Raw genomic sequence first — 21,932 nt, 5'->3', positions numbered from 1 at the left:
TGTTTAGCAACAGCAATACTAACCTGGGGTAGCATGTGATGGAATCTGCTCCACTTGCTGTTGCCTGATACCGGAGAGTAGTTGGCTCGTACTCTGATGTTCGACAAGTTTTACTGCACTGAGTGCATCTGGTCCAAACATCTGGATGTCCATTGAGACCAGACATACTAATGTATCTGAATCATTAATATTAATCATATTAATATTAACACAATAGAGACTGAAGGTCAATTCATTTATGAAGCTTTCTCTATTCAACTGATGAAAATGAAAATAGCTTTATAAGTTTGGTATATGTATTTTTCTTGGCCTGGTATTTATTATTGCATGCATCTAATAATTTTATATACTACTTGATAGTAAAAAAAAAATATCAAAAGAGGTATTATACTGAAATCATAATTGAAGAATCCAGATACCTGCTTTTGTCATTTAGAATAATCTTTTTTTTGGGGGGGGAGGGCAGATTCAGTTATTTGAAGATGTTCTAGGAGGACCATGTTTCTTATGAATGTGCCAATTTGATAATAAAGTGTAGCATCAGACATAGAATTCAGAACTTAGAAAACTTTTTCAGCAAGGGGCTGGTCCACTGTCCCTCAGACCTTGCGGGAGCAGGACTATATTTTTTTGGGGGGGAAATGAACGAATTCCTATGCCCCACAAATAATCCAGAGATGAATTTTAAATAAAAGCACACATTCTACTCATGTAAAAACACCAGGCAGGCCCCACAAATAACCCAGAGATGCATTTTAAATAAAAGGACATGTTCTACTCATGTAAAAACATGCTGATTCCTGGACTGTCCGCGGGCCGGATTGAGAAAGCGATTGGGCCGGATCCAGCCCCCGGGGCCTTAGTTTGCCTACCATTATTCTAACAGACAAATATGGAAAGTATCAAAAGAGCCTCCAGATCACAAGATCTGGTGTCCTCCAAGGCTACTTATCCTTCGTTGGTGGTTTTAGTCATGCTATCCTGCATATTAATCTGCTACCTTCCATAGTTTACTATTAACTTTTCTTGACTTTGTATCACTCCTTGCATCCACCCTCTTTCTGTAAATACTCAACTACTGAGGTAAGAACAAAGCATGCAAACTAAGCAAGTTCACGCAACTTACTTATTGGCATAATTTATTTTGTGCAGTTTTGTGCAACATTCCTTGTTGGAAAATATGCATTTCTTTGGTGCAAATGACAAAAAACTGCACTGCAACAGTCTTACTTTTATGTAGCACTTTTAATTTTCCAAAGTCCTTTACAATTCTTGTTTGTAATGGTTTTTTTTTGGGGGGGGGAAATGTATGACTCCAACTTTACAAATGGGGAATGGTGTCTGCAAATAGGAACTGGCTAAGATCACAGCACAATGGGAACGTGAACAATCCTTTACAATCCAAATCAAACTCTCTACCCACTGAAATGTATTATCTGTTGTTTACTTAAGAAACATGTCTGGGAGCCTATAGCTAATGATATTGATAATTTCAAACAATTGCTCACTTACCTATGCTTTTGTCAACTTTTGCTATCTTAGTACAAGCCACTTCACCCATTTCAGTGAGCATATAGAGCACTTCCAAAGCTGATATGACAAGTAACACATCAGGCAAAGTGAGATGACAGATGATTTCTTTGTAGGATTCTTGATCTACATATTCACAAATTAAGACACCATTGTCCTCAGCTTTACAAAGATTAGCCAAGATTTCCATGCCTGAAACAAAAACAAATATTTTAGAACCAAACATCTTTATCCTCAATTATACAGACTAGAAGTAATAACCACAGAACAGCTTACCCCTCATTTTTAAGAATCTATCTCTTGCCATTAAGCATTTTGTAACAGTATGAAACATTAGATGAGTTGTTTTGAAATCAACAGGGTCCAATAGAAGCTGAAAAAGAAAGAAAGCACTTTTACCTGAGTGGTGTACTTATAATGGAGAATAATATTCACAATCACTGAAATGATTAGAAAGATGTCAACTTCAATACTGAAAACATTTTCAAATGGATGCTATATCATTTCCACTACTGTGCATAAGTAAATTCTGCTCTTCATTAACTTTCACAGTTTTTATTACCACTAAATTCAATCTCATGTATGAAATTTTGAAAGCAAAAGGAAATAACAGTCCACATCCATTCATTTCTACTAAAAATTCTCTCTGAGTTCAATGAAAATTATTGCCAAGTAAATGTGCAGAGGATTACAGTTCTATCTGTTCTTAACTGGCACTATGCCCTAGTGAAAACAAAAGGATTTATTTTTGAGTAAGCATGTATAGGATTGTTCTGTAAGACTTTGTTTGCACTACTTTATGGCTTGCTTAGATAATATTGGAAGGCCAGCCAATAGCTTTAAACATACCAGGAAAAATAAGCATTAAATGTACAGGACACTTCCAGAATTTGAAGAAATTAGTGCCCTTTTGAATGCACCATGAAGCAAGTATAAAACAGCCACTTTTATTGTATTCGGATTGGACTGGGCGCAAGCTAAGAGAACAGTAGTTAATCTTCGGTGTGAAATGTAAAAGTATTGTTGACAATTTGTGGCTTTTGATTTTAGTGATGGCTTACATTTTGGGTGAGGGTGGGAAATCTAATTGTTTAATCTCATCCCAGACGAAGAACAGGGATACTACTTTAAAACAAAAACAAAAACAACCAACCCATATCTTTACATCTAAATAAGGCATTCCATGATTACAAGTACATGCTATGAAGAACACAGGGATACAATTTCAGTGGACTAAAAATATATGCAGAAACTTGCTGTTCTCAAAAATATTTGAAGAGATAATAAGAAACAACAGGAAAGAATCTGGAAGATCTCCAGTCCCTTTTTATATGAGAATCCTTAACATTTAAACTCAATCCAGCCTTGGGATTCAACCATTTAACTCACAAAGAGCATATTTTGAATTTTTTTCTTACCTCTGCGGCAATGTTTCCTAATGTGTCAAGCCCCAACTGTCTTAGAGAAATAAAATGACTGTGAGCAGAGAGTAATAAGAAACGAAGACAGGTACGATTAGCTGCCAACAGCTTAACATTTCCCTCCTCAAAGGAAAGATTTCGTAAAATCACTGCAATCTGGAGAACCCGCTGTCCTTCAATATCATTAATGCCCAACTTGCGTGGTGGATGGAATAAAGACTCCCATATCCAGTCTTCTGGTGTAGCATCTATAAAAGATAACACATTCACTTGAGCAGTTTCTGCTCTAGATACCCCAGATATAACCCAATGCTCATTCGATGTAACTCACCTTGAGATTTGTTTCTGTCTGAAATGAGGTCACGTACTTCATTATCTTCAACAATATCCCTCCAAAACTGAACAAAAAAACCACAAACAATGATATATATTTTTAATTGCAAAGTTTCCTTTAACAACGTAGCAGTCTGAATAACCCATTGTGATGTGGGGGAAATGATGAAACTGATTGCAGTATCAGTATGTATATCTGATTACAATATGTGTATCTGAAGAAGTATGCATGCACACGAGAGCTCATACCAAGAACAAACTTAGTTGGTCTCTAAGGTGCTACTGGACAATTTCTTTTTATAATATTTCTACAATATCTTAGTTATGAAGCAAAAATTCTGACCCAAAAGTACTACTTTGCCTTTAGCATTTAGCTGCATAGCTACAGATATGCAGTGACAGAATTACGCACTTCAAAAACTTATCCATGTTGTGCCTTTCTTTAACGAACAAATACCTTCCATTTTTTTAGATTGGGTGTTTGCATCTTTTTATTTAATGTGTGCCATTTCTTTTATTTCAATCTGGGATAAGCTGCAAGCCTATAGATAGTCTTGGACTATGACTCCATATTACTTCCATATTACTCCCTTGATTATTGGCTATGCTTGCTGGGGCTGGTGGAAGTTGAAGTCCCAATAACAACTGGAAGGACATTTGCTCCCCATTCTTGATGGCCAATGCTACAGTATCATTTTAAATCAAAACAACCACTGACGCAAAATAGTTTCATATTTAAAAGTAAGATACATCAGCATGAATACCAAAACTCTAAGCCATCTGCCTCCTTTTGTTATATGCTTATTTTTAATCCTATCAGTCTCTTGTTCTTCTATCTTTAAATGAAACTCGTATGTAATGTCACTGTAAGTATCATGGAAAGAAAGTGGTGCTAATTCACACTTGGTTGGGAGAGGAAGCATAAAAAGAACAGCTTAAACACTATTCCACTATCGGGGGGAGGGGAATAAAAAATAAAATAAAATGTAATACTATATAACAATTTATGCAAACATAATCTCTTTATCAATTATTGAATGTACAGTAATAGAAATGACACGTCTAAAATCCACTTAATGCACGCCTTCGTTAAAACATGGAACAATGGAGCATTTAAGTAAGGTGCACTATACTACTAAACATTAAAAAAGGAAAAAATAGAATTTCCAAAATATAGCTAATTTTAGAAGCAGTGTTACTAAACGGCATTCCTGAGTAATTCTTTTAAAAACTGTGCTATCATACTAGATACACTGTAACAATTATAAATAGATTTTGGAAAACATCCAAGCTTCCTACTGAAAAAAATCCTCACAACATAACTGAAGCTCCTGTTACTGCCATCACTAAACAATGAGACATTCCTGGACTATCTTTCCTCAGACACAAATATTCAACGGATGTAACAGGTCAAACACATATAATTTGGTACATTTCTATATGCACCCCTTGCAATAACTATTTGTGGCCTTTTTGATGTAATGACCAAATGGCATGGGACACAATTCTTCCCCCTAGAACAGTGGTTCCCAACAGGTGGTCCGCGGACCCCCAGGGGTCCGCGAGCTATGCCAGAGGGGTCCGCAAGATGCTATTAGAACAAAAAATATATTAAATATATTTCGTATGATAACAGATTTTTTGTTTTGGCCGCTTCTTGCATGAGCAGAGTCTAGCGCAAAACTAGAATTAGATAGAGGCAGTAGTTCTGCTGTATGCCGTTAGGTGGCGCTTTACAAAGACTACTGTTTTGCAAAGAGGCAGTGCACGCATTCTACTAACGCTCACCTCCCCAAGATGCTTTGCGCGCGTCGGCTTCATTTGTGCGCTACTGCGCAGGTACCCTGTCTTCTCCATTCCCCTCCCTCCTCCCTGGCGCGCGCCGCCTCTTTGCAAAACAGTAGTGTTTGTAAACAAAGCGATGTTTTTCGCGGAAGCTACAGTTCGCGTAAGAATTAATGGGGGTCCTTGTCACAATAGCGGCTCGATGAGGGGTCCTCGAGAAAATTTTGTTGGGAACCCCTGCCCTAGAAGCATATCACCATATGTAGAAGGATCCTCCAAAAGATGCAAACAGAGTGTTCCCCCACCCAGCAATATGCTGAACAGATTAAGTTTGGCACTTTTGTTTTTGCTATTTATTTTGCTTTTTTGTTTTTGAGGCTTTTTCGGTGAATTTGTTTTTGTGACTGTGTGAAACCTAGTTCAGCTACAGATTGATTGATTGATTGATTGATTGATTGTGTGACTGCGGAAATGGATAAAAGCCCCCCCCCAATCCAAACAATGACTATCATCAGTGCAGGTAAGGGGAATTTTTTTTAATCATCTACAATACTGTCTTGTTTATTTTATAGTACAGTACATTGATTTAATTTAATGAATCAATGGTCTCATTAGATAGTAAAATTCATGTTAAATTGATGTTTTTGGGGTTGTTTTTAAAAGACTGGAACCGATTAATCCGTTTTGCATTACTTTCCATGGGAAAATGCGCCTTGGTTTTGGAACGCTTTGGCTTTGGAACAGACTTCCGGAACAGATTACGTTTGAGAACCAAGGTACCAATGTACAGCTACCAAATTCAGGCCCATTCCACCTCCTCCAAGCTTGTATTGTTTTTACCTGAGTGGAGAATGTGGGCTGGGAGGAATTAAGGGATTGCATGCATCCTTTGCCATTAACAACAGTTTGCAGTGAAGGGACATGGCCTCAATTTTAAGTGGTGCTGTGCTGTGCTAAAATTGCTAGACATAATTGAATAAAACTTTGGACACTCTTCTCAAACAGAAGTTTTTATTAGAAAACTAATATTTCAATGAGATAAAGATAAAACCCTCAGTGAGAAACCATTTTTAATTACTGAATGCTACCAATTTTGCTATGAAGGCAAATTGACATTCTCCACATTTCTCCTATTATTATTAATCTTATTTTCTCACTTTATACTTTTTTCTCTGTGAAATAGATTTATATTTAAAATAGTAATAGTAATTGCCTGAAAAAATGTGATACACGGAAAGTTTTTCACTAGTGCCTAAGAAATGTTAAATCTGGGCAGAAAGGTCACATTTACTTCATAGATACAGAGGTCCTTTTTAGTTTCACACACTTCTGTCAATAAAATCAAATTACATATTTTAAAATGTATTTTGATTTTATGATCTCAAGTGCTTCAAATTTGGTTTCAAAACTGTCAAATTCTGCATTATTTTCATCAACACATCAACATATATAATACAATCTACCCATGCTGTCATTATTTGCTTGTTGCAAAAACTGATGAAGTAATTAATAATTCTTACATATTAACACAAAAAGATGCTTCTTTACCTTAAGTTTTCTTCTTAGTGGATTAATATAGCTGATCGTGCCCTCTAGTGGGCAAACAAATGTTTTGGGGCTCTTAAATAAAGCATCTCTAATACATCCACTGTGTGCATGAAATGTTATACAGTATTTTGGGGCCTAGTATATAGTGCTCATGGCACAGTAACCACCTGAATTGTTCATCACACACATAGATCAAAATATGGCATACAAGGCTGAGTGCTGGTGCGCAACATGCAAGAATGCAATCTCTTCTCAAGGAACAGTACACACAGCCTATCGTGAACACTATCCACGCTCAACAAAATAAATGACATGGGTGTGCAAACTTGGTTGTGTGAAACTCAGCTGAACTCTGGAGCTGACTAAGGAGACCTTCACACATTCTAAATGCTGTTTCTCAATACTAATCTACAATAACACAGTTACTGTATTATTACCTCCAGCAGCACCTACTGGGGAGAAGGAAGCTTTCAATCTATCCCTGCACCTACCTACTTATTTCAAATATCTGAGAGCTCTTTATCTGATCAACTCTAAATAAAATTCCCTTCTTCTCTTTAGTCTAGCTTTGTCACTACTATGTAAGCGGAATGTTTAAGCGGCACTGTTGAACTGTAAGGCTCTATCACACATTTTTTTTCGACATGCTGTTTTTAAAACTATATTTTTTAAAATTACCTTAACAAAATCTCTATCCGTTTTCTCCTTCCATTCTTCACCAAACACAGTAGAAAATGAACCTAAAGCTATGAGTTAAAAAGCATTAAAGTTACAATTAAAAATTGTCCATAAACAGCTGTGACAATAACTATAGATATATATACAGTGTAATTTTGCAGTATTGTGGCCAGCCAATCTTATTCAGTTGCAATATACTTTTCTTTTACCAATATCACAGTTTATTAGAAGTAGCATAAATATTTTTTTAATTGTTTTGAGTTGTGTCTTCTGCTTGGAGTAGGGTACAGTATTTACAACATGGAGAAGAGCGCTTTCTTTTGAAGGGCGATCACCCATTATACCAACTACCGTGTTTCCCCTTTTTTAAGACGTAATCATAAAGTAAGCCATGGCAGGATTTTTAAACATTTGCGAAATGTAAGACATACCCCGAAAATAAGGCATACCTCCATGCCGTGTGGAGAGAGACCGCCGAGCGCCCCAGCCAGCCAGCGGGACTCAGAGCATCGGCTGCGGCAGCAGCAGCAGGAGGAGGCCTGACGGCTCGGTGCCTGCAGCCAGAACCGGCGGCTGCAGCATGGAGCGTGCCCAGCTCTCCGCAGCACCAAACGGTTGGAGCGCCCTGCTGGGCTGGGCGAGCGCCCCAGCCAGCGGCCTCTGCCTGGCCCCGCCGAGACCTGCCACCCCGCCACCCAGAAACGGCAGCTGCAGCGTGGAGCGCACCAAGCCGGGTGGAGCGCCTGAGCCAGCAGCCTCCGCCTGGCCCCGCCGAGGAGACCTGCCTCCCCGTTACCCAGAACCGGCAGCTGCAACGTGGAGCGCACCGAGCGCTCCGGAGCACCGAGCGCTTGGAGCGCTCTGTCGGGCCGGGCGGAGTGCCTGAGCCAGCAGCCTCCACCTGGCCCCGCCGAGGAGACCTGCCTCCCCGCCACCCAGAACCGGCAGCTGCAACGTGGAGCGCACCGAGCGCTTGGAGCGCTCTGTCGGGCCGGGCGGAGCGCCTGAGCCAGCAGCCTTCGCCTGGCCCCGCCGAGGAGACCTGCCTCCCCGCTGCCCAGAACCGGCGGCTACAACAGCGAGCGCTTGGAGCGCTGAGCACTTGGAGCGCCGGCCGGGCAGAGCACCTAAGCCAGCAGCCTCCGCCTGGCCCGGCCAAGGAGGCCTGCCTCCCCGCCGCCCAGAACCGGCGGCTGCAACGTGGAGCACAGCAAGTGCTCCGGAGCGCTGAGCGCTTGGAGCGCCCTGCCGGGCCAGGCGGATCACCTAAGCCAGCGGCATCCGCCTGGCCCGGCCAAGGAGGCCTGCCTCCCCGCCGCCCAAAACTGGCGGCTGCAGCATGGAGCACGCCGAGCGCTCTGCAACGCCAAGTGCTTGGAGCGCCTTGCCGGGCCGGGCGGAGTGCCTGAGCCTGTGGCCTCCGGATTGGCAGAAATCAGGGGACTGGGTGGGAGGGCGACTGCAGCATCCGGAGGGCTGGGGGGTTGCTCTGGGACTTCTCTCCCTCCCTCCTTCTCCGTCTCTTTCCCCTCTCATCGGACACTCATGTTCTGCATCTGCATTGGGGTAACTTGATGGTAGAATTTGGGCTAGATGACAGGTAATTAAAAAAAAAGACACCCCACCGAAAATAAGACACCCTGTGTTTTTTTTGGGGGGGGGAGTTATAAGACGGTGTCTTAAAAAAGGGGAAACACGGTATTCTAAAGCTGCATGAATTGGACTACTGTTAAGTAGAATGGGGGGATTCTTTTATCAATCCTGAATAATAAAGGAACTACCTGCTATAATTATGCCACAGGCTAAACAAGCTAGGAAGAAGAAGAAATGAGTGAAAAATCTATGCTGAAGAAGTAAACTCTGCATTATGAAAATTCAAATGTTGTGCTTAAAACATTATGCAAATAACATTCAAAGAAACTTGCTTAGTTGCATAAAGCTGTTCATTTTGCTTGCTTTGATCTGAATCTCATATTTGAGTTCTTGCACGAAGTAGAATTTTCTTGAAAGGAAGTAGCATGACAAGAAGGGCATAACTTCAAGCCACATATTTCTTAGGTGCACACAATTCCCTGCATGTTGGTGTTCTCTGTCTAGAGTTTCCAGCCTGCCTAACAATTATTAAACAGGGATTAGAAACCTACAGTACTTAAAAAAAAACCAAGTGGAAATGCAGACACCCAGAAATCTGTCCACATACAGATCCTACAGTGTATGTAAAGAAATGCTATTTTAGGCATCCTGGTTCCTTTCTAAGTTTAAAAAGAGAATTGGCTAAACCGGGGGTTTTCAACCTGGTGCCTACTGCCCACTAGTGGGTGTTTCAGGATTCTAGATGGGTGGTAGGGAGTTCTACGGCACAAGCTGAATCCTCCTTCCATCGAGCACGGTTGGGAAGTAAAGAATTTTACCATAAAGAAAGATGCATTAGTGGGCGGTGGGTATAAAAAGGTTGACTACCCCTGGGCTAAACCTAAAAGGTCCATTGAACTATTTGAGATAATCACAGGAATTGATGTAGTTAGTTCCAAGGCTCATCCTATTCTCTGAACAAAGGAATGTTCTATGTGCACAAGAATTTGACATGTGTGAATGGAGTAGTCTCCTTTATTACAGAGAATGGGAAATATCTGCATACCTGAGCCTTTAGACTGTACTCTTCAAGTCTAAATACTTGATTTTTAGGATCTGGACAACTGACTTGTATGCTAATGCTGATCAAAGTTTGATAACAAGGAGCTGCATAGAATTCAAATTCTAAAATCTACTCTCTGGAATATGCCCACAATATGGTATTTTTTAGGCAGATGTGACCCCTGCAAAATGCATCTCCTATGCTCTCTTTTTGGAGTGATAATAGTGCTATACAGCTATGTTGAAATACACATTTCTCTAGGTACCATAGTAAAATTTCACATAGGAAGTTTAGTTCTGTCTTCAGCTGGAAGCTGGCCAGCTGCAGACTCTCTGATTTAATCCAAATTGGCCTTTATGGGTGGAGTTCAACAACAAATTCTGTCAGTTTCAATAAATGTAATGGCTGTATTCAGATGTCACACTCAACCATAGTTTAGTAAGACTCCACTCCTTTTTCCTCTTCTGCAACAATGCAGTCCCTTCTCAGTCTCTTCTCCTTTGGGTGCAGCAGTTAATGCTGACCATGGTTTGTTTAAACTAAACAACCCAGCTTCATAATTCATGATGCATTATCCATAATCAAAATTTGTGTAGTTTGGAGACAACAAGCAGCAGCAAATCTAACTTGGAAGTGGAAGTTTCTTAATTCCTCTTTGTAGCCAAATCAGAAGCAGGGAGAAGGGCAACAGCCCAGGGGCTTGCTGCGGCTCATGCATCCTACATTAACCTATGGTTTAGTATTATATCCAAATGTGGCCAGTGGCTGTATACATGTCCTTTTACCAGTGGTTCAAAAGCACATCTCTTCAGCAATTATTCTCACCTAAATCTCTGGCTGCAAGAAACAAATAACCCTCCTCTCCCCAAAACCCAATTAGTTTGTTTATGCCAGTCTTCATAAACACATATTGGGCCATGATCCTTGTTCTACTCTAGACTAACAAAGCAAGACATGATTAACCCTTTCAAGGAAACACAAGATATGCTTGAAATACTGAAACTTGTATGAAATTCAAACTATTGTGAAATATTAAAGAAAAGAAAGTTACAAAAACTTGCACAAGTGTGTGCTATAGAAGCAATGAAACTGGAGGGATCTCAGCAGAACACTGCAGGGTACAGAACTACTGGACAAAAAGTGGGTCAGCATACTGGAGGTAATAGAATCAGCGTCATTTTAACTTTAATGTATCATCTCACCGGTGACTTGCGAGAATTTTAGGGTCAAGTACCAATCCAAAATATCCCCTCAGTTCAGGGGTTGGTTCATAGATGAAATTATTGCAATATTGTTTCTACATATTAAGCTGCTATTAATAGCCCTGTCTTGTGCACCTTTTCTCAGAAATGTAACTATTTGTTTAAGACTGAGGAAAGAAAGACAATTCTATGTTAAGAACCATTAGGAAAGGGACTGAAAAGGAAATATCCTCAAGAACAATAGCGTTATAGACAACCAAGGATGTGCACAGATCTATCAACAGACTTAAGTCATGGTAGCTAAATGGAATGTACAGATGCATGGCTGGGATTCCTCTGAATGCCAGTGGCTGGGAAGATATACAGTGGTGTTAAAGACTGCTCGCCTTCGTGGACTTTTGTAGGCATCAGAAAAACATCTGGTTGGCCAGTGCTGAAAGGAGGGTGCTGAATCATCAGTCTGATTCAACAGGACTCTTCTTTTGTAGGATTATGAAAAAAGTAGGATAGTAGATGGGAAAAGACAGAGCATGCAGAAGGAAAAGAGGAACAAGGAAACAACTCTGCTGCATAGTAGTACACTTGCTCATCAAAGGATTATTCAAAGTAGAAACTTACTGTCATCAAATACCCCAGCGTTAGCAAGCAGCAAAGTGATGATTTTGGGGTCCTTGTCGAGCTGCATAACATGTTTGCTTTCATTTGATAGAAGAGTGCACACATTAATAGCAAAGTCCACTTCATTTGGGAGTCCAGATAACAGAGAAAGCACCAATTTACTATAGTCATTTGGCGAATTAAAGTCCATAGATAGCCCATAACTTTGTCGAAGAAAATCTATTTATAAAGGCAAAAATACATCATTAGCAATAATGCACCTGTAGGCTTTTTGTGCCATTTGTCCAACAGAAATCAAGGACAAATGGCACTACTATCGACTAATTTGTCAAAATTTACCTGACACGCTGTGCTGCTGATAATTATAGGAAGATGGAATTGCACCTATAGGAAGTTGAGGCTTTGGGTTGCCTGGTTGTACCTCATCATCATCCTCTCCAAAGTGATGCACTTTCTCGTACTTTTCTAGATAACTGAAATGAAGAGCAAGGAATTTTCACTATGTAGAACTTCATACTGTACAATCATACAATGCTTAAAAAAACTGTAAATTGCTTTAATTTAGCAGCTCAGTGAAACTTAATAAATTGAAGACTTCTTAAATAAATAGAACAAGCCCTAGATCTAGACTAGTAAGTTTTGATTTGAAGGGCACAATCATATTCCAAAACATCCATAAATGTATTTTGTACAGGTTATTCTATAGCATTATATTTTAACTGTATTGCAGACCTTCCAATTGACAATTAAACTTTAAAAAATAAACCAACCTGCCCCCACAAACACTAAATGTACATTACAGCAGTTCTACTAGATACACCTACAACTGAAAATCTGAGTATATTTTTTTGCAGCTTGTTGATACCCACAAGCCTAATACAGGTGCTGCCATTCAGAGTCAACGGAATTAGTCACAGACTTGAACAAAATCTTCAGTGTTGATCACTACCCCCTTTGCTTTAATGTTTGATATTACTTCACGCCAACATCTATAAGGGTTACCAAGATCAGTGCCCTACTTAATGCAAGACATTTCAAAACATTGCCAAGCAAACTGAGTCAGCACAAAAGCAAGGATAATAATAATAATAATAATAATAATAATAATAATAATAATAATTTATTATTTATACCCCGCCCATCTGGCTGGGTTTCCCCAGCCACTCTGGGCGGCTTACAATAGAAAAATGAAATAAAACAATTAAATATTAAAAGCCTCTGGTAGCTGTTTTTCTCTTTGACATCTGATGGGAGGGCGTTCCACAGGGCAGGCGCCACCACCGAGAAGGCCCTCTGCCTGGTTCCCTGCAACTTGGCTTCTCGCAACGAGGGAACCGTCAGAAGGCTCTCGGTACTGGACCTCAGTGTCCGGGCAGAACAATGGGGGTGGAGACACTCCTTCAGGTATACTGGACCGAGGCCATTTAGGGCTTTAAAGGTCAGCACCAACACTTTGAACTGTGCTCGGAAACGTACTGGGAGCCAATGTAGATCTTTCAAGACCGGTGTTATGTGGTCTCGGCGGCCGCTCCCAGTCACCAGTCTAGCTGCCTCAGATGACCATCAAAATCATTGTTTGAAGCATGAGCAGTAAGTCAAAGCTTCATTCTTCACTGCAGGGAATGTGAAGGCAAAGCAGCACCCAGCTGGATTGAACCCCACCACTGCTGATGTCAACCTGAGGTGTCAACTGATTCACATGTGAGTGTGGTTTGTGGAAAATGGCCTTATGGGCAAAGACAGATCTGTGAGTCCGAGGTTCCCCACCTGTACTTTAGAGGATTGGGATGAGATGTCTGAATTGGATCACTATATTTACACTCCCAATTCTTCAGAGAAAGACTTTGCCCAAGAAAGGGATTTCAGAGTTTGTGGAAGACTTTTAGTCTACAGCCCTATGTAGACAGTGACACCCCACCCAACTAAACTCAGTGGGAATTACTTCCAAGTAAATATGAATATGCGGGTTAATCCAGAGTCTAGGGCTTGCTGATCAGAAGGTCAGCGGTTCGAATCCCTGCAACGGGGTGAGCTCCCATTGCTCGGTCCCAGCTCCTGCCCACCTAGCAGTTCGAAAGCACCTCAAAGTGCAAGTAGATAAATAGGGACCACTCCGGCGGGAAGGTAAACGGCGTTTCCGTGCGCTGCTCTGGTTCGCCAGAAGCAGCTTTGTCATGCTGGCCACATGACCCGGAAGCTGTCTGCGGACAAACGCCGGCTCCCTCGGCCTATAGAGCGAGATGAGCGCCGCAACCCCAGAGTTGGACATGACTGGACCTGATGGTCAGGGGCCCCTTTACCTTTACCTTTAAATATGAACAGGATCAGGCTCTTAAGATCAAAAAGGTGCACTCAGCCTCTCTCAAGGAAAAGTAGTCTCTTGGGGCCCAAGGACTTTCTAAGGCAAGCGCTGCCCTTTTAATTATGCCCAGCGGGATGAAGCACAGACTCTTAACACTTGTAAAATGAGCTTCCAGGGAACTATTTCCACCAAAAACTTACCACATTCTAGCTTTAAGAACAGCAATGTGCAGAGTACATTTTAAGAGTATTATTTTCCACTTGTACAAATATAAACTTTTACAAAAATGTTTTCAAAGTGGTGATTTCATAGTTGTGGCAAATATATTTAATGAGCAAAAAACACTTATTTTACAGATTAATTCAACTTTTCTCCCATTCGTGCTCAGAGTGGTTGATGGGGACTTCCAAAGAAGTCTCCTATCGAGGAAGACCAAACACCCTTACCATCAGAGAAAGAAGTATATTGGGCACCTTCAAAACTTTCTTTGCTACAAAGTGTGATCTTTTAATAACTATTTCTGGTCTAGCCAGCCACTTCAGAATCCCACTCAACTCAACCTTACTCTGTTTAAGCAAAGGGAGTAATATGTTCCTGAGTCATATATACAATTACTAATGCCGTATATTCCGGCGTATTCCCCAACTTTTGAGAAGATTTTCCTGGGTTAAAAAGTAGTCTTATACGCAAGAATATACAGTATATAGAAACATTAGCATCCCCTTATCCTGTTTCCAGACAGTGAATATATGTATTGTATTTTATTCTATTTTATAGTTCTATCCAACAATAATCAATGGAGTGAGAATACACCTGCAGCAGTATACAAAAGAAAAAGGGAAAAAAAAACAGCAACTGAACCACTTAAAACAGGAATTCAAACATACTAAGCACAAAATGGAGAGCAAGGATGTTTTTTAAAAAAACTATACAAAGGCCTTTCTATAGCAGAAACAACAATTCAAACTCAAAACCCTTTCTAAAAAGGAAAGTATTGGCTAATTTGCCAAAGCTTGTAAAGGAGCTGGCAGGTGCACTTCTCTGGAAAATAAAAAAGGGGGTGGGGGAAGCCACACAGAGAAGATCTAAGATCTAACTGCTCTCATTTTGCTTCCATGAACCAAGTAAGGACCCTCTGAAGATGCCAGATACAGTGGTACCTCGGGTTACAGACACTTCAGGTTACAGACTCCGGTAACCCAGAAATAGTGCCTTGGGTTAAGAACTTTGCTTCAGGATGAGAACAGAAATCACGTAGCGGCAGCAGTGGGAGGCCCCATTAGCTAAAGTGGTGCCTCATGTTAAGAACAGTTTCAGGTTAAGAACGGGCCTCCAGAAAGAATTAAATTCTTAACCCAAGGTACCACTGTAATGTGAGGAAATGTCCAGGAGAAGTTCATTCTGGCCCCAGATTTAGTCAAGACTTCTGGAACCGCTGATGGTGCTGATGGTGCTGGCTAGGCCAGCCTTCCCCCAAATGCTGCACTGGCTACGACTGATGGAAGTTGTAGTCCAAAACATGTGGAGAACATTAGGCTGTCAGTGTCAGTACTGGTTTGAGTACACAAATTACAGGGGAAATCTATGGTGCACATTTTCAAAATCAGTATCATGAGATATCTCCAGGCAATTTAGTCAAAAGTCTTACAACTACTTTTTGCAACAGTTACAGTTTCACAACACACAAAAGACATGGAGCACATTACAGTTGTGCAGCATAGAGAATGTAATTTATTTTTATTATTATTATTATTATTATTATTATTATTATTATTATTATTATTATTATTATTATATTGGCTTGGGGCACAATTTAACAGGAACATCGCCTACACAAACTTCAGTAAAAGAGCAGCTGAGCTCCAATTCAAACTTACAATCATTTTGCATTTGTGTTACAAGCATTCCTGGTGGATTAAGCCCTTGTCCTCCTTATTCTGCCCCTTCCACTTTGAATTTTGGCTTAGCCAAAGAAGACGGCAAGTTTTGTGCAAGCATTTTTATCAAAAGGCAAACCACTTACTTATTTACTTAAAGTACTTTTAAGTAAATAAGTAAGTGGTTTTTCATGTCAAAGCTCTCCCAAGGCGGTCTACAGAAATTAACTAAAACCAAAAATCAATTTTAAAAAGGGAAATAAAACAGTAATATTACACAAACTAAAAACAACTATACTTTAAATCTAACTCACATCACTAATAGAATACAAATCGAAGTTTTAAAGTAAATTTTAAAAGTAACAAATACTGTACAGTATATCGTATACATATTTTGGGATCTTTTTTAAAAAAGAAAGCTCAGAGTCTGGGGCACCTGCACAAGGGCATCAATAGAAGCCTTTACCAGTGCCGTGGCACCCGCCAGGTTGGCGACCCCTGATTTAGAGATTTGACTATAGCACTATATAATGTTCAGTGTTTGCTATATAAAACACAGAGGCATCCTTTACAGTAAAATAAAATATGCCACATAAATCTATTATATTCCCCCCTTTTTTAAAAAAAAAAATGTAAGTGAAATGTGTCTAATCCTCCGATGAAAAGCTCCTGCACACATCCTGCTTCTAAAACCAAACTAGATTACAGTGGAAGTAGTTACCCATTTATGTTGTGGCATTAAGGAAACTGTATTTTAACTGTCTCTGCGTTAGCATCAGTGATTGATTTCCCTACAGTCCACACTCTCCCACAAGCTACATTTCTGAATTTTGCTTTGCAAAGTGATGTTTGAGCTGATTTCTCATTTGTCTCTCTACTCCATTAATTGATTGCATTCACATTTTTACATGTTTAAGGTTATCAACAGGTTAAAAACATTAGAGTAGTATCCACCACTGTGCAAGCAGCATTCCACTAACACAACAGGATTTCCTTTTCCTTTCTTCTTGTGGGCCCCCAAAATCTATTCCAGACGGTTCCCCAAGCAGATTATGAGGGTATATAGGGATGCACACAGAGAAGAGGAAATTAGGAAGAAGTTTGGCCTAATTGAAGGGCAGTATTTCAATATGAGTAGGAAAATGAGAGTACCCCTAAACATTTCTTTTAGAAAAAAAGTACTATCTATCTATCTTTATATTCTTTTATACACACATATTCATAATTTTAAAACTTCAATGTAGATCCCTTTTGAATACTGAAAAAGTATACAATTCTTTTTTAAAGGTTAAATTACAGCTTTCCACTTTTCTGCTACAAGAAAATACCTTCTTCAATTTCATTCTGTATTACAATATAGAAAAACAAATCATCCTCTAAAAATAAATAGGTGTGGTTTTTAACTCATAGCTCCATTAATTAAAATTGGCTTGCCCATTAATTAAAATCAAGCACATTTTAGAGTGAAATCTTACATGGGACAGTGTGTGAGAGAGAGGGGGGGGGGGCTAGCTCCATATTCTAACCATTTTCTAGGATTTTAAAAATGCAATGTATTGTTTAAATCCTCGTTCTCTGTAAAGCACAATTGGATACAGTGGTCCCAACTGCCATGGACCAAAATTTATTAAACCTAAAAAAACACCCAACATTAATTAATTAAATAAATAAATAAATAAATACTATGCACTTTAAAAAGGCTTGAGGGTCCTGAAGCCACAGAGATGGCTTTAGTTTTGCTGCAACTAAGAATATAAAATTCTTTAGGAAGAGGGCAGGGTGTTTTTTTTAATCTTTTAGGAGGCTAAAGTATGCTAAAATTCAAAAATTATTTGCAGAACGAGGCTGAAAAATGTTCATATCATGGGACTCTGCCAGAAACAGTCTGGGTACCTTCAGAGTGAACAGATATATCTGCCCCAGCAGAGTGCATGCCTGTAAGCTAAATATTCTTGCAGGGCTAATTTTCATGAGTAACGGGTGTGCCCTGCCTTGGCTATAAGCCTGCAGGGTGGGCATGAGAACTTGGAACAACTTTGTTACTTTTGTATGATCTTGGATTAGAATTCTGGCTTTGCCTCTAGCTTGGTTACCTTTTCTATCCTGTTTGTAGAAGTTCTGGGACTAAATCAACTTTTGCCCACTGCTGCACCCTGCTTAAATAAAGGTTCTTCTCTTACTCTCTAGTAAGAGCCTCTGCCATTGTGTCTGGGGCATGAGCTAGGATAGCATGGGATACAATAAAGCACTCTATGATTTAGAACCAAAGGAAGGACTTTATAGTTTAAAAACCATGGGATAGCACAACCCAGAGTACCACAATCTTGGTCTTGTAGAAAACTCATTTTAACACTGATGCTATTAATGGCATGCAAGCTATAGGACAAAGCTTTCCTATAAATCTCAACTGTTAATTCTCAGAGTGGCTAAAACATCTGTGCCCAGAGAACAGAGAATTTCCATTCTTGATAACACTAGTGCAATAAAGGCTGAAAACATGTACAAAGAGGGTTTTTAGAATGAATGTACACTAGCAGTACTGTTAGCTGTCCAATGCAAGCATAACAAATCAAAATAATACTGCAGCTACTTAATTTAATGTTTTAAAGTATGGCCTCAATGAGAAGCAGCCAAAAGAAATACACCGCTATACTACTTGGGGGAATGCTGAGATGGAGAAATGTTTTGGCTCAAACTAGAACCATTTCAACAGAAAGAAAAAGTGTTGCATTTATATGGGGAGAGCAGAAGCAGCTATTCTAAGCCAAACAGCTATCTCCACTATCCAACTCTGTTTTGCTTGTGATACTCATGACTATTGCTGAATCAAAAGCTGTCTGATAATCCAACCTATTTGAAATTAAATTCAAATGGTCAAGTTCCATAAGGGAAACTACTGCATCTAATATGAAATCAGGTCAGAAATCTGGTTATCTTATACTGAGCACTTGAAAAGAAATTGGTAACACTATGGTGCTAATCTACAATTCCCATCATCCCTGACCACTGGTCCTGTTAGCTAAGGATCATGGGAGTTGTAGGCCAAAACATCTGGAGGGCTGAAGTTTGGGGATGCCTGTGCTAAGGCATCAACAATTGGCAGCCCTTGGGTAGTGTCATCTGGTCTCCCTATTGTCAACTCCAGACAGAAGAGAATCATAGAGGGCAGCAGCGTCTGTGATGATGAGACTTGGTGGCAAACTATGGGACTTACCCCCTCCTTATCACAGTGGTCCTCTGACAAAATTATGTTTCTGACCAGAGTCCCAGGCCTTTAATAAAAGCAAAGAGCAGTAGTATCTTAATGACACGGGAGAGATTTGGGGTGGGGTGTGGAGTCTAAGCATGCGCACACGCATGCACGCACACACACACACACACATTCCTTACAATAAAGAAAAGGAGTTATGTGGCTAAACATTATCCTGATGCTTACTATTCCAAATGACTGCAAATAAATTGCAAAATTATTTCTCTATTGTACATTAATATATCTTCTATAATAAGTTAATTTAGACAATAGTGCTGTATTTTCTGAATTGTATAGAAGTATGGAGTGACATCTAAGTTATTACTTGTTTGATTTACAGCGAAGGTTATTGGAAGCAGTGACAGCAAAGAGAGAGAGAGAGAGAGAACAAAAGACAAATCTCTTGTTTCTTCATAGACCACTGAACTGGCATGAAGCATATGGGGGCAGCTGAGTCCAAGTTTAACAGATTCTTTCATCATGACAATGGCAGAGCACGGGGGTGGTACAGGACTTTAAATGTTAAGTAGCAATCAATTTTTAAACTTTCTAAATTAAGAGTTTACAATAATGCAATATTGAATAAAGAAAAGATCTCTGTGTTGTGCTGTTCTTTTATCCTGGTACAACATGGCAGAACAAAACAAATGAAATAAGTATCACTTTCCCAAATTTGGGGGAGTTTGCAAGTTTTTGCTGGTGTATAAATACATAACACAAAGCAATCAAACTACAACTTTCATACATACCATGTTAAAAAACAAGTAACTTAGTTCTGTTTATTGTTCATAACATATAAAAAACACCAGAATTCACTCAGTCTTTAACAATGTGAGAATAAGTCAAAAAGACATCTTAGGAAAAGCTGCTCTCTACTGGAAAAATTACAAAATTGCTACATTACCTACTTTGCTAGAGCGTAGGAGAAAAAACAACAACCCTCAAGCAAAAGAGGAAAACGTGTAAAATACAAAATAGATGCAAGGTGATTTTTCAACAAGTATTATTCCCAAGACAGATCTGTCAAGAATAGAAATATATTTCTTTCAATTACAGTTGTAAATGAAAGTCATGTTTCTGACTTTCTTTGTTCACTCAAATGAATTAGCCAGATGTAGCAAAAGAGAGGCCAATCTTTCATCATAACTGCTGCAGCAACTCATGAGCTCTAAACTCCATCTATGATTACCTCCTGCCTACTGAAACAAGTTTCTTAAAAGTACAGCATGTGTAGGGATAACACCCCTCCTCTCAGAAACCCAAACATTGAGCTATGGACTGTGAGCTGGCGAGTTAGCTGTCTACTTCTGGGAGAATTAACAATCCCACTGATAGCTGTCTTTTAATGGCTACAAAGCAGTATACAAGTTTTTTGTTTTTGTTTTAAAGAAAGTGACATCTTGAAGGCAGGGGAAAAACAAACTAAAACAGTCTTATTTAACATATTTTTTTTTTTACTTCTCCAATAAAAATATTATTAAAAAAAATATTAACATTGTTTCTTCCCTGCAATCAACTGAACTTTATTCAGACAATGGCTTTGTCAACATGACTTACGATTCCTTTCAGGAAAGGCAGGTTTCTTGCTTATGTTTCTATATATCAAACTTAAACACAGTCATTTCCAGAAGGGTAGCTGTGTTAATCTCTCACAGCAAAAACAAAAACAAAGTGTGGAACCTTATGTCATGATAAATGTGTTAGTGCCACCAGACTCTGGTGCTTTTGCTACAAATAGTTTACACAGGCCCACAAATGCAAAGCTACACATATTATGTGATGCTACTGCAGGAAGTGCCAGTTTCTGAAGGTTTTGAGAGGAGAATGAGATTCTAGGATTGGTGGAGCACGCAGAGACTAGTCAGGAGTGGGCAAGGCTTCCTTGCCAAATCCAAATTCTAAAACAATGTCTACTAGAAGGCTATAAACAGGGCTGGCTTAACATTTTTGCTGCCTCAGGCAAAGGACATGATAATGCCTACCTCCAGGACACTGCAAGCCAAATTTTTGTTCAGCCTAAGAGATAGGGCAGCATTCTCTAATATAGCCAAGGTCAGTAGGCTACCTTAAGGGGTGCTGGGCAACCCATGTGGCACACAGTTCTGTCCATTTTCCCTAGGACTTGTCTTCTGAAACAGCCACATCCTTCTGCTTGATAGTAGGCCCAGCCTTGACTATCTAATAAAAAACCTTTATTGCTTTATTATTAAGAACCTTTTGCCCCAAAGTTATGGAATGAAACTGAACACAGTTATATGTTCAAAGTATCCAGTAAAATATTTTAAATACAATTTTTAAATAGTAAGTGCAATATTTTAAATATTTAAGTTGGATTCTTTTTAAGACTTTAAAAAGTTTCCCTTTTAGTTTTAAATCCATAGTAATAGTTATCAGAATGCATCAATGAAGGCCTATCCTACAAAAGCAACAATAATGTTACACTAAGATCATAAATCACAAGAACCACAAGGTTCCTAGTTCAGCCCCCTGCAAACCAAATGTGGGACTCAAAGAAGGAATGTGTGAACTAGTTCTCATAACCAGCTACTTTCTGGTAACAAATCTTGACTTGAATTTGGAATTTCAAGAACGATCTAATGGCTAGTGAGCCAAATTCTAATCCTGACTGGATTTAGGACTCACAACATAATTAGTTTACTCACTTATACCCAGATATGCTGTTTCCCACAAAATTCTGAAGGCAGAGGCTGGAACTGAAATCATCACAAGGAAAGTTCTACTAGTACATGGGA

At 39.5% G+C, this 21,932-nt stretch overlaps 1 protein-coding gene across 3 annotated transcripts in view; it reads right to left on the bottom strand.

The window, feature by feature from the left end:
- The window catches only part of ARID2 (AT-rich interaction domain 2), a 98,523-nt gene that overhangs the window by 29,914 nt on the left and 46,677 nt on the right, over window positions 1–21,932 (bottom strand). For all 3 annotated transcript variants that reach the window (XM_035128571.2, XM_060279624.1, XM_035128572.2), the window contains 8 exons: window positions 12,090–12,223; window positions 11,751–11,969; window positions 7,296–7,363; window positions 3,283–3,349; window positions 2,949–3,199; window positions 1,807–1,903; window positions 1,513–1,722; window positions 24–176 (listed from right to left, as the gene is read on the bottom strand). In XM_035128571.2, the coding sequence (XP_034984462.2) occupies window positions 24–176; window positions 1,513–1,722; window positions 1,807–1,903; window positions 2,949–3,199; window positions 3,283–3,349; window positions 7,296–7,363; window positions 11,751–11,969; window positions 12,090–12,223 (1,199 nt within the window). The remainder of the gene's footprint in view (window positions 1–23; window positions 177–1,512; window positions 1,723–1,806; window positions 1,904–2,948; window positions 3,200–3,282; window positions 3,350–7,295; window positions 7,364–11,750; window positions 11,970–12,089; window positions 12,224–21,932) is intronic.

Source organism: Zootoca vivipara, chromosome 10 (assembly GCF_963506605.1).
Source record: "Zootoca vivipara chromosome 10, rZooViv1.1, whole genome shotgun sequence".
Lineage (NCBI taxonomy): Eukaryota > Metazoa > Chordata > Lepidosauria > Squamata > Lacertidae > Zootoca > Zootoca vivipara.
This window is presented reverse-complemented; position numbering and strand designations above follow the sequence as displayed.